The sequence below is a fragment of the Melozone crissalis genome, unplaced genomic scaffold (assembly GCF_028551555.1).
Source record: "Melozone crissalis strain CALT ecotype California unplaced genomic scaffold, PUWL_Pcris_2 ptg000068l_1, whole genome shotgun sequence".
Lineage (NCBI taxonomy): Eukaryota > Metazoa > Chordata > Aves > Passeriformes > Passerellidae > Melozone > Melozone crissalis.
Window position 1 is genome coordinate 15,068,679 of NW_026535846.1, and position 12,882 is coordinate 15,081,560.

General features: G+C 39.1%; 1 protein-coding gene across 5 annotated transcripts in view; it reads left to right on the plus strand.

The window, feature by feature from the left end:
- The window catches only part of KLHL13 (kelch like family member 13), a 74,761-nt gene extending 62,156 nt beyond the window's left edge, over nucleotides 1-12,605 (plus strand). For all 5 annotated transcript variants that reach the window (XM_054289498.1, XM_054289497.1, XM_054289496.1 and 2 more), the window contains 3 exons: nucleotides 1,568-2,363; nucleotides 9,386-9,499; nucleotides 11,066-12,605. In XM_054289498.1, coding sequence (XP_054145473.1) covers nucleotides 1,568-2,363; nucleotides 9,386-9,499; nucleotides 11,066-11,553 — 1,398 coding nt within the window. In that variant the 3' untranslated portion in view covers nucleotides 11,554-12,605. The remainder of the gene's footprint in view (nucleotides 1-1,567; nucleotides 2,364-9,385; nucleotides 9,500-11,065) is intronic.
- Nucleotides 12,606-12,882: the final 277 nt, after the last annotated feature.

The window sequence follows — 12,882 nt, forward strand, 5'->3', positions numbered from 1 at the left end:
CAAGCTGTTGCTAGTTGGTGTGATTATATTTTTATATAATCTATGTGGTCTGTCATGTAATACAAAAATTATTTCCATATATATAAAGTACAAATATTTTCGTACTAGAACTCCTGACAGTCTGCTGCACATTCATTTTATAGATAGGACCTGATTAGAGGATTAGTAGATGTTTCAAGATGCCTGAATGAAGACTTTGGATGACTGTAGATCTTAACTCTAGGGCAAGTTAGATCAGTTTCTAGTGAATTAAGAAAATCTCCTATTCCTGTACTCTTAGACATTTGAATTGTCTGGTATTACAGGACAATGATCAGATTGAGTTATACAGCATTAAAATCTTCTAATCTCTGTCATGACCAGAAGTCATTTGAAGGTTTTTGAATTCTTAGGCTCCAGTCAGGTCCAGTCCTCAATCTTTATAATCTTTTTTAAAATAACTGTGAGATTTGTAAGCTTAAATTCTTCTGACATTAGGAATGTAATGAGAATCACAAACTTGTGGAAATGGTTGACACTGAGTAGGACTGACATGCACAGAGACTAGAACATGTGTAAATGAAGCTTGCTCTGGAATAAGGTTTGAATGCAAAAAAGCTGCAATTCTTAGCAAGAAGCATTTGATTGACTTGCTGGGCACATGTACCAGAGAGCTTCCTGAAAGGAACTGGCTGGGTTCACTGAAAACCCACTACAAGTTTGCCCCGTTCCTGGCATGCTTCTTCCTTCCTGTGCCTTGGATCCCAAGTGACCTGAGAAATTCAGGAGACAAAGATATAAAAAGATAGATGCAGCTACAGTGTAAAACAGATGACTACCAAGTCACTCGAGTACTGAGTTAAATTAGGGTGTGATCCATACTGCTAAAGCATTTAATGAGCTGGGTATTTTTATGGGAAATCCTTCTAGGTTCATTCTTTTTAAAAAAGTATGTATGATCTAAAATCACTACCTTTGTCTTATTTTTAAGACACATATATTTAGTTTTGAACAGAGTCTGTAAGAACACTGCCTTGATTTATTAAAGATCCATTTTTGTTTGTTTTGAAAGAATGTATTCATGAGATTGAACACTGTAAATATTAGTTGTCCAAAATATGTGGCATGCAGGGCTTAGCTGTGCCGTTCTCTGTGGTTTTATTATGCCAATACAATTTTAATAGTGTCAGAAAATGTCTAATGGTGAGACTTTTGTTTTGCTCTCTATAACCTTGGGCTGATCACCTGTCCCTTCACTTTATTTTCCACATGTCTTTCTTACAAAGATGTTTTCAGAGCTTTTCAAAGATGAAGTGCTATATAACTGCTATGCCTCATCATTGTTTGACATAATATATGCCATCTGCTTGTTACTTGTCTCAGTTCTTTCTTCAAAATAAGGAATAAATTGAGTCTTTGCAGTAATGAATATATTTACTGCATTGAATATTTGCTCATGTGTAAATCACCTTGAGCACTGTAAAATGCTGAAATATTGCTGATTCTACAGTATTCATTAAATTTTACGTTATCATTTAGACACCAAATTAAGAAAGCATTTTGATCCCTTTTTCTGTTTACTTAATAGGTTTCATTGGAAAACTGTGTTGAGGTTGGGCGAATTGCCAACACATACAACCTCACAGAAGTGGATAAATATGTTAATAATTTCATCCTGAAGAACTTCCCTGCGTTATTAAGTACTGGTGAATTTGTGAAACTCCCCTTTGAACGTCTTGCCTTCGTGCTTTCAAGTAATAGCCTTAAGCACTGCACTGAACTGGAGCTCTTCAAGGCGGCGTGTCGCTGGCTGCGCTACGAGGAGCCTCGCATGGAGTACGCCGCCAAGCTCATGAAGAACATCAGGTTTCCCCTGATGACACCCCAGGATCTTATCAACTACGTTCAGACAGTGGACTTCATGAGGACTGACAACACCTGCGTCAACTTGCTGCTGGAGGCCAGCAACTACCAGATGATGCCGTACATGCAGCCGGTGATGCAGTCGGAGCGGACGGCGATCCGCTCGGACAGCACGCACCTGGTGACGCTGGGCGGGGTGCTGAGGCAGCAGCTGGTGGTCAGCAAGGAGCTGCGCATGTACGACGAGAAGGCCCACGAGTGGAAGTCCCTGGCGCCCATGGACGCGCCGCGCTACCAGCACGGCATCGCCGTCATCGGCAACTTCCTCTACGTGGTGGGCGGCCAGAGCAACTACGACACCAAGGGCAAGACGGCGGTGGACACGGTCTTCAGGTTTGATCCGCGCTACAACAAGTGGATGCAAGTGGCATCTCTAAACGAGAAACGGACCTTCTTCCACCTAAGTGCCCTCAAAGGACATTTGTATGCAGTCGGAGGTCGGAACGCGGCGGGTGAGCTAGGTGAGTCCTGCTGGAGCCTTGCCTTGTGCTGGGCCTGGGAATGCCCTCTGCCCAGGGAGTGGGTGGAGAGAGACAACCTGAGGTCGTTGGAGAGCTGCTGCTTTCTGGGAATACTGCAAATACAGAATTTTTTCTGCATACTCTTAGAAGTTAATTTTAGAAGGAATCCCACAAAACAATACCAAACAATAGAAAACCATTCCAATGTCATGTGTACTGATGTGTATTATCCAGTGCCTTGACCTTTACCAGGAAACATGAAGTGAGCATCTGTGTCTGCCTGTGTAAGTGTAGGGAATATAAATGCAGTTTTAAAAAGAAAAAATTCATCATTACTCCAGCTGAGAAACAAAATCCATTCCTAAGGGATACATGGCTCTAGCTGAAACTCACTCTTGAATGAACATTACATTTTAAAAGACAGAACTTTTCTGGAATGGTATTTGAAATGCCAAGGGTTTTTTTATTTTGTTTGGTTTTTTTTTTTTTTTTTGTTTTGTTTTAGTCTTATGACTGTGATTTGTTTCACTCACAGATTAGTGACATTCAGCTACTCTGATGTTCTGAACATTTTAATTATTAAAAATGTTCTATTTCACCTATGATCTTATTTGTACAAATGATTGAATGACTCTGTCCTGGTGCCTCTTCTTTTCCCCCCTCACAAAGGATATTTAATTTAGCTTGACAAAAAACCAAACAACCCAACCCAAACAAAACAAAAACAAAAACTCCAAAAAAGAAAGAAACAAACAAAAACTGAAGAAAAAAACCCATATCAGTTTCCAAAGGACAAATTAGGAATAAATAATAAATACATGGTAAGTTCAAAATTAATAAAAATATGCAGAGGATGACCCCTATTAATCCACTGCATTGTGCAAAGCCATAGTGGTTAACATTTAGTCAAGTCTGGGATATGAGACTCAACTGTAAATTTGTCTGTGCTTTAAAATTGAAATGTCACAGAGATTATGCTTGGAAGTTTAGCATAATATTATATCTAAACCAGATATAACATCTCATTATTTAGTTTGCTGCCTTCAGCCCAATACTCAACTGTCCCTTTGTGGCTTCTACCTCTTGGTACCAAGATTTGCTTTTCAGAAATGCACAGATGTGTGTAAGTGCAGTGAGAAACATATTTAATTGAAACAATGCAAAACTTGATTTCTACTGCAGGATCTGTGGCTTCTTAAAATTATTGCATCTTGGTTATTCACATACACGGGTTTAATTCATTGTCATGTTGCAAATTTTCGTAGGAAACATACACTGCTTCCACCAGAAAAAAGCGGCCTGGTTTTGCTAGAAATTTTAATTCCATTTCAATGTTTGATGAAATGGGATGTGCAAAAATGCCTCCTGTTCCAAAAAGATGGGAAACTGCTTAGCAATAACCTGTTTTCCCTGGACAGCCATTTTCTGATGCAGATCCTGAGGATTTCAGAATTTTTTACTATTGTCACTATTTACCTGAAAATTCATCCTAAACAATCTCAATATCCTCTGAAAGACTAAATGTGCAAAATAACATGTATTGATCTCTGAGTATCAGAAAACCTGATATATAGCTTCAGTGAGCTATTTTTAACAGTATGAATTAATAGCAGATAATCAGATTGCTGACCTTGTGCACTGTACAATCTGAACAGAGGAGGGTTATAAAAATGTCAGTGAAAAAGTTGCAAGTCTGACAAAATCAATATGAAATAATATTGCCACTAAGCCAGTGCAACCTCTGTGTGAAGGAGGCTTTGAGTGCAGCGTTACCTTAAATTAAACCAGCAGTATCATTCTGCTAACCTCAACTCTTCTGCTTTCTTTAATTAAAATACAAAATTTATCACCTATCTAAAATTCTTTTGTAAAGATATCATTAAAATGCTGTAGCAATTTCCACACAGACCTGAAAAATGCCACTGGATCATTCTGTGGGAAGAGCACTCTAAATGCTAAATATTGTAGCTGTCTGATGCTTTGATTTGGGGCTTCAGGTTCTTTCCTTGTTAATTGTGAGGTGAGTCACTTTTCATTTTCATATTTCTTTCATAAACCTTGACAACTGGAAGATGCAATCCAGCTTAAACTTCCCATTCTGTTCAGAAGAGAAAAGCTCTAAGGCTTTTCAAAGAGAGAAGGTCAAATCTGTGTTGGACAGATATTAAAGAAGTTGCCCTTGGGTTCAAACTAATTTCAGTCTGTTGTTAGAGAGGAAAAATTCCCAAAACCTGAATTGAGCTTTCTGGAAAATGGGCTTTTATGGAAAAGGGCCAAAGGATTAAAGTTACTAAAACACTTTTTTCCCCCTGACATTCATGGGAATAAAAATTATACTTTTTTAGGCTTTCTATCAAACATTCTGAAAACAGTTTTCAGATGTTTCTTCTTCTGAGAACTTTGTAAATGCCACTTTCTACATTTGTAATACTTGGTTTAGTGGAATAATGAGCTGCTGTTTTACCAGTGCATGCTACTGAAAAAGTTATGTTCACTGGACAGAATGAGTGAATTTCCATGTATATGGTACACGTGTTGGAATGTGGTGAATGTATCCTTTAAATGTCCTGAATTATGACATTATAATTGAGATTTTTTTCCAACCCTGTGACAGCTTAGGGCTGTGTAGAATTAAGCACCACTCCTGGAAGGATTGTAGATAATTCTGGTTAGTTCCCTTTAAATGTCAAGGCAGGCACCTGCCAGAGGTATTCCCAGAAGGCAGGAGAGCAGCCCAGCCTGGAGAGAGCAGGTGGGCAAAACACAAGAGTTTTTATGAAAAGAGACAAAGGGAAAAGCAGGTGTGGCTCACAAAGATACTTGTGAAGCACAGCACGCTGGCAGATTCCAGCTGAACACTGGAGACTGTTTTCTCTTCTGACAAGAAGATTTTTGTAGCCCATTGTAAGAGTTCAGTTGTGCTGGATGATGGCAGAAGCTGTGTGTGTAAGCACTAGAAAACTTGTGCATTTAGGTATTGCCCAGATACTTCAGGCTCTGCTGTTGATAGCTGGGAGTAGAGTTTGGGGTTTTTATGTATGGGCTTTGCCTCACACATTAGGGGTAGTTGGGTGGTGACTAAACCACAGATTCATTCATCACGCTGCAATAAAGACAGAAAGAGAAAACTGCCAGGCCAGTTACCTGTTCTTTTGACCCTCTGCCCATCAAGTTGGAAGATGTTTATTTTCAAAATGCCCTCTATGATGTTGAACCCTCCTTGTTTATGTAAAAACTTCCCCTGTGTGTGTTTGTGTGTACATATATATGTATGTCAAGATACAGCTAATATATTTTTAATTATGTTGATTGATATGCACCAGTACCCAGTTGGGCTCTTCACTGTCAGAGTAGTATTGTGAATATCAGACCAGAGTGTGAACTAGAGGACCTCTCATATAGAGGCTTATTTTGGAGTGGCTTCTTGCTATGCTAGGACAAAATTAGTCAGGACTGTTTAATCAAGTCAGTTTAGAATTGTACATTAATAAGCTGTATTACAGAAATAGTGTAACAAAATTAAAAGCCTGGGTTTTGGGACATCACAGAGTTGCTAAGTGCTGCTGTAACAGACCTCCAGACACTTTAGAAGCTACTGACAGAGAAGTGTTAAATATCTGTATCCTCCTCAAATAGCAACACAGATGGCACTATAAAATGAGTGCAGGCTGAACATCCCTTAGGACTGCCAAAACTTTGTCTTTTTGAGATTACTTAATTCTCTTAAAATGAGGCCTGTCTTCCCTGGATTATGGTAATGAACACATCAGAAGTTCTACTGTTAAACATAAATAAAGCCTGGTCTGAATCATTCATGGTGTTGGAAGAATGAATCCATCACTCTCACTTAGGTGCATTAAAGTAGCAGTTTTAGAGTGTTTTGTGAACTCTGCTCTGTCTGGAGATTTTCTAAAGAAGAATTTGTCTCTCTTAAATTATGGGCACCTTTAATAGCTGGAATTTTGAATATTTTTTTCTTTTCAGTGCAGAGGAATATCTTGCTAAAAGAGAGAAGTTGAATGACCTTGCAAGGTAACAGGGAAACAATTACACAGATCAAACAGAAGAGTAAGGTTTTCAGCTGGAAAGTGATTAGCTTTGTTTTAGAGCACAGTGGGTGTGAGATTTGGGTAGGAATAGTTTGTCTGAAATAGTGGCAGACAGTATTTTGGCTGTGCTAGGAATGGTAGAGACAGTTTTGAAGCCACATCAGAAAGTGATGGGTCTTGGACTCAGCACCACCCTTTCTCAGATAAATAATGTCTTTACAACATGGTGATAGTGATGGTGGTAATGGGTACCAGTTCTGCATGTTTTGTTTTCTCTAGCTAAAGGGATATTTTGGCTTCTCTCTTAAATGCAATTTGTAGTGCAGAGTGAGATAGAACTGTCCAGCACTGAATGTCAAGTTCATCTGTGTGCTGCTCCTCTGCTCCTCCTTTTCACATCCTCTGCTCTTGCTTTGCACATCCTCTGCTCTCCCTGGCCTTGGAGTGTGTTAGAAACACGAGTTCCTCACCTTGGTGCAGAGTGGGAGCACTTTGGGGAGGGATGCAGTTTGTGTGGAAGCAGCAGGGCGATGTTTCAGCACAGAGGAGCACAAACACAGGTTGGAAGGGGCTGCCCTGGGGGTGCAACTGGGTCAGCTGTAATTACTTGCACATCAAATCTGTTTCCCTCTGGTTTTGAAATTTTTGCACATCTTTGCTTCTGATTGCTAACTAGAGCAGAGTGGAAAGGAGCTTTCCTTTTAAAAAAGAATATTGGAATGGATGAAGATGTTTACAAGACCGAGCATGAGTTTATTTGGGGATTGGGCAAAAACTGCAGGTGATGTTAAGGTGGCACTGCAGAGAAACACAACTCACAGATTAATTTTAGGTGTCATTTGTGGAATCAGTTCTTTGTGCCTGTACCTTTCTTTGGGCAAGAGAGTGTCTCCAGCATTCCTTGGATTTGTGGCTAAGTCCGTGATGCAATACAGAAAGCCTGCAGCATATCAAGTGGAAAATAATACAATTTTTTTTAAAAAGGAGATCTCTGTCTTTATTAAGAAAACCCAAACAACCAAGGCAGATCTCTTAGATGAAATTTGGGAACTTGCCCATGTTGGGCAGATTTTTTAAATCAAAAATTTGGTACATCAGCAGTACTGCAGACACACCTGACTTCAGCTCTTTTGTATTGGTTTGTTATTTTTTTGTCCATCTTACACATCCCTGAACTGGCAGAACTGGGAGTCCTTGTGCAAGCCACTCGCACAGAACCAGATGCGTTTCAAGATTTCATTACTATTTTGAAACAGTTTCAAGAATATGAAATTAATAATTTAATATATGCAAATCAACATATATAATTTGTTTAGAAAAAAAGCAGAAATTTAGTGTGTTTGCCTTGTATCATGAACTTGATGTTCTGGACTGGCACTTTTCTGCATTTCATAAATTTAAAGTTCAGCTCCTGGGTGGGGAAAAGCTGAAGCAAATCCAGTGTCCTGTAACAATTTAACAATTCTTATGTGCAATATAGATTTTTTGTTTTTCACTTCTAGCCTTAGATGATGCTGAACTGGCTGTCAAACAGTATTTCTGACATTGGAACTGGAAGCTTCTATTTTCAGTGCATGTACTTGAGACACTAATTGCATGGAATTATGTATGATCATCCTGTTTTGCAACAATAAAGTGGTTAGGCAGCAACTAAAAGAGAATTCAGAAGGTCACTCTAATGTGCTCTACACTAATTTTTTCATTGCTAGGGATTTTTTTTTGGTAGTCTGAGACTATAACTATACTCTTCTAAAATGATCCAGAGGATCTTTTTGAAACAGCTTTGGAGTTGGGATGAGGTGCTTTATATTCACTATGTGTTACTGTCCAATGTTCTCTGCTGGCTCTATAATTCTGTAATTAGGCTTAAACTAAAACTAACTAGATTCTGCCTTTATAATGACAATTTTCTCAGATTCTAAGGGTATTTTCTCTCTTGGTTGATGTGTAATCCTGCACTGTTAAATCACCATCACTGATTCCATAGAGCTGACTCAGATTTTCTACTCTTGATTCAATAAAAACCTTGTTCTACAGCAAGTAAAATGTAACTTTTAAAGGCATTCAATTTTTCTATGTATAGTTCATAAACATCCAACAAAGATTAAGCAGCCTTGAATTACTCAAAATGAGATTTAATTTGTCTTTAAGATAACTTAATTACTGAAAATTTCTCTGTGCATCATAAAGTCACTATATTATGGGGGTTTTGAGTCCTTGTGCCCCTCTGATCTACTGTAGTATCAAGGTGCCAGACCTAGAACTTGCTCCATTATTGAATTTGCCTTCTATTTCTGTTCCCTGTGATTGTTGCAGCCCTTTTCCTGTAGCCTGCCTCTCTCCCATCTTACACTGGCGAGAGGATCCAGGATCCTCTCAGGAATCCATTCTGCACTCCTGGGTGCTGCTGGGTGCTGTCCTCTGTGATTTCTGATTGATAAAACCCTTGATCATTCCAACATTCCAACTCAGAAAAAACTGCACAAATGGAGTTGTACATCAACACAGGCACTGCTTATCTCCTTGCCAGATTCAGGGATGTTTCATCTTTTTTCTTTTAAGCTTGGCTTCTGTAAATTGATGTAGTGACTTGCATATGCTGTGCTTTATGTTGCTGTGCAAATCCTTGATAAAACACTGCAATACAATAGAAAATTAGCACACAGAAAATAAGAACACAATGTTCTCTGAGCAAGTTTGCTGACGGTACAACCCACCTGGACACAATCCTATGCAGCCTGTTCTTGGTGACCCTGCTTTAGCAGAGGAGTTGGATGAGGTGGAGTAGATGATTTCCAGAGGCCCTTTCCAACCCCATCTGCTCTGTGTTTCTGTGATAATAATTTCAATAATTCCCTTGAGACTCCCTCAGCTGAACAGTGTGACTTGTTGGCACTTCCTCTGTGGATGTTTCAGCAGCACCAAACTGCCCTGCTGCTTTCACCACTTCTGTGCTCTCTTTGTCTCCAACAGCCACTGTGGAATGTTACAACCCCAGAATGAACGAGTGGAGCTACGTGGCAAAAATGAACGAGCCCCACTATGGTCACGCTGGAACCGTCTATGGGGGGTTAATGTACATTTCAGGTAAATAATTCATGCCTGTGACATCATCTCTGTGAAACAATTCCTTCTCTAACTTTCTCTGTTTCAGCAGCAGACAGTACAGATTAGGCTGTGGTTGCAGTAGGATTGCCATGGTATCAGTAGTGATGCAGTTTCATATGAGGCTAGTCAAACAGCACACACACTGCTGGCTCTGACAAAATTATTGTAGATAATATTGTGCTCAGTAATTGAATAGCTCTGAATTCCAAAGCAGTTACTCACTTTACCAATCAGAATAAAGTTTTCTGTAGCCACAAATATATATTTATATAGCAATATAATTAAACAAAATATTGTTATAATATATAATTATAATTGTGTATAACAGTATTAAATAATTATAACATGGATTATGATATAATATAGCAATTAAACACAGCCTCCCTATAAACTTTGGACTGCATTGGAAATTTTATAACTTTGAACAACGTTTGCCTTCATTGAGGTAATGGAAAGGGCTAAGTCCTCATGTTAATCATAGCATATAAGTGATATCTGTACTTTCACTGTTTTTTATTTGAAATATGCATGTTCTGTGTGTCACTGACGTTGTAGTTTCATTACATTTTTTTTCCAAATGGGTTGTCTGAAAATCTGCTATTAGCTTAATTTTTAAAGAAGATTCAATCTGTCTGTCAGTGGTCATTGCAGGGATCACAGCCCTGTATTCTCATGCTGAAATTTTAAAGGATGTCCTCTTGAGAACTAAGCTGGAATTCAGGGCAGGAGGTGGGACAAGGTTGCTTATCTGACAAGAACTGGTGGGAGATGTGCTGGAGCAGCTTTATTTAGGGGCTCTTGCGCCAGTGGGCTAGGAGGAATTTGCTTTAGAATTTACTGTGAGATACAGGAGCTTATTTTTCTGTGAGCAAGTCCATTGAGCTCCTAATTGCTGTGCTGCTGTCAGTTGTGTTTTGCCCATTTTGCTTGTTTTGCTGCAGGTGGCACATACATATGCTGTCTGCTGTGATTTTTTCATGTAGATCCCACAGATTTTTCTTTTCCTTTTGTCCTGGAGCCTCTCCAAATGCTTTTGCGGGGAGCTATGGAGAAGGTAAATGTAGAGGAACCCTAGGTAACTATTAACTGAAGACTATTTGAAATGTGTGTCCTCTCTCTATTCACTTGAAGTTGATGAAAAAAGTGTTTTGATGAAAATTCTACTATGTGATACTTAAAACACAGTGGCATAGTATCAAAATTTGAAAGGGAAATGGATTCTTGATGGTGAGAAACATGACCAGCAAACTGAATGAACACAAGCAAAGAAATAAATTTGCAGAGTAGAAGCATAGGTAACAATTTTTTGTTCTTTTAATCTGCCAGTATCAATTGTGTAATGAGGCACAGTGTGAGACATGGCTTCTGTCCATATTCCCATTTAAAGGAACAAATTTCATTTGAAATTGAGTACTTCTGTGATAGTAATCTAAGCTAGGGTGAAGAACTTTTAAGGAAGATGGAATTCTTTCAGTTAAATGTATTTTTTGTTATTCGGTGCTTATTAGGATGAGCACTCCTCTAACGTGTGTCTTGTTTCTTTAGGGGGAATCACCCACGATACTTTCCAAAAGGAACTCATGTGCTTTGACCCTGACACAGACAAATGGACTCAGAAAGCTCCCATGACGACAGTCAGAGGTCTGCATTGCATGTGTACTGTAGGAGACAAGCTGTATGTTATTGGTGGCAATCACTTTAGAGGAACAAGTGATTATGATGATGTTCTAAGCTGTGAATATTACTCACCAACTCTAGACCAGTGGACTCCAATTGCCGCCATGTTACGTGGGCAAAGCGATGTCGGGGTTGCTGTCTTTGAAAATAAAATCTATGTTGTTGGAGGATATTCTTGGAATAACCGGTGCATGGTGGAAATAGTTCAGAAGTATGATCCAGAAAAAGATGAGTGGCATAAAGTGTTTGACCTTCCAGAATCCCTTGGTGGCATTCGAGCCTGCACTCTGACAGTTTTCCCTCCGGAGGACAACACAGGGTCACCGTCCAGGGAGTCTCCTCTGTCAGCACCTTAGACCCGTCCCTTGGCTCACCATTGTAGTAACACCTCTGCACTGCATCATGGGTCTGTCATTTTTCTTCAGTAGTTTCTGTTAGGCTTAGCCTACAGCATTTCATACAATTACTGGAAAAAAAAAAAAAGGACTTTGACATTATTTGTGCTGTTTGTTTGGCCTAGAATGTCTCTGAAGTGGTTGACAAAAAAAGATATACTTGCCCGAGCCAAATGTTTAACAAATGAGAGGGTATTGTCTATAAAATGTATGAACTAGGTACGTTATTAATGTTGTATGTTGGGTGTGAGGTACCTTGTAGCTTACATTTGGGAGCCCAGTGAGTCAAATTTGTATTGAACATGTCACTGAATTTCATGTTGAAATCCTTTTTCCTTTCATTTTTGACTGCAGATCACAAGGGTAGGTAGACCACATCAATGTGAACTCTCTGAAGGTTGCCAAGGGGCCTGAGCTACCTCCCTCTTTACACAGAGTATTTTTGACATATCTGTTTACCCACCTGACTTTGTGGGTGCTTTCAGAGCATATGAAGTTTCTTAGGCAGAGGGAAAAAATAAAATAATTTTAAAATATTAGCACTGTACAGGAGCAGACCTTGTAGAGGCCGGGAGTTTTTATAACATATATTGAGTGTTTTTCCTGAGTCAGTTGAATGATGCTTCAAACAAAATATCCTAAATATATTTGTGTTTTTTAATTTGTTTTTTTTCAGGAATTGGCTTCCTCTTGCATGGGAGCACACACTATTAACAAATGGGAATTCAGTGCAGTTGTGTATTCTCTGCTATGGCTGTACTGAATATGGGTAGTTAAGGGCTAGAATCAGTAACTTAAGCCACTGAATTTGACCAAATGGTTCCATCAGATCAAATTTAATCTACCTTTTCTCCTTTGCTGTTGAGATAACTTGCATAATGTGTCCTCTGTATAGTCTCAGTTAATAAGGTTATTTAGCACAAAGTGCAGCTTCAGTGAGAGAGCTGCTTTTGCTCAGTGAACCTGGACTACCACATTTTACCTTCTTTTGTTCAATAAAACTTTTAACTGCAGTTACCCAGTCTAAGCTACCTCATTAATGTATTTGGTTTTTTCCTCTGCCTCACTGTCTCCAGGATACGTGTGACGTATATCCACGTGGGTAGGTGAACCTGCAGGAAACCAATGCACAAGTGATCATGAATGGGTATTTTTTGACCTACTTTTAAGAAACTATTTTGGTCTGATGTGTTCATTTTATTGTTAGGGACTGATGAAAAACCAGTCTTAATGTTTTTTCCTTGGAGAACTGCTTATGTGTGTAGCCCTGCAAATTCACAGGAATCTTTA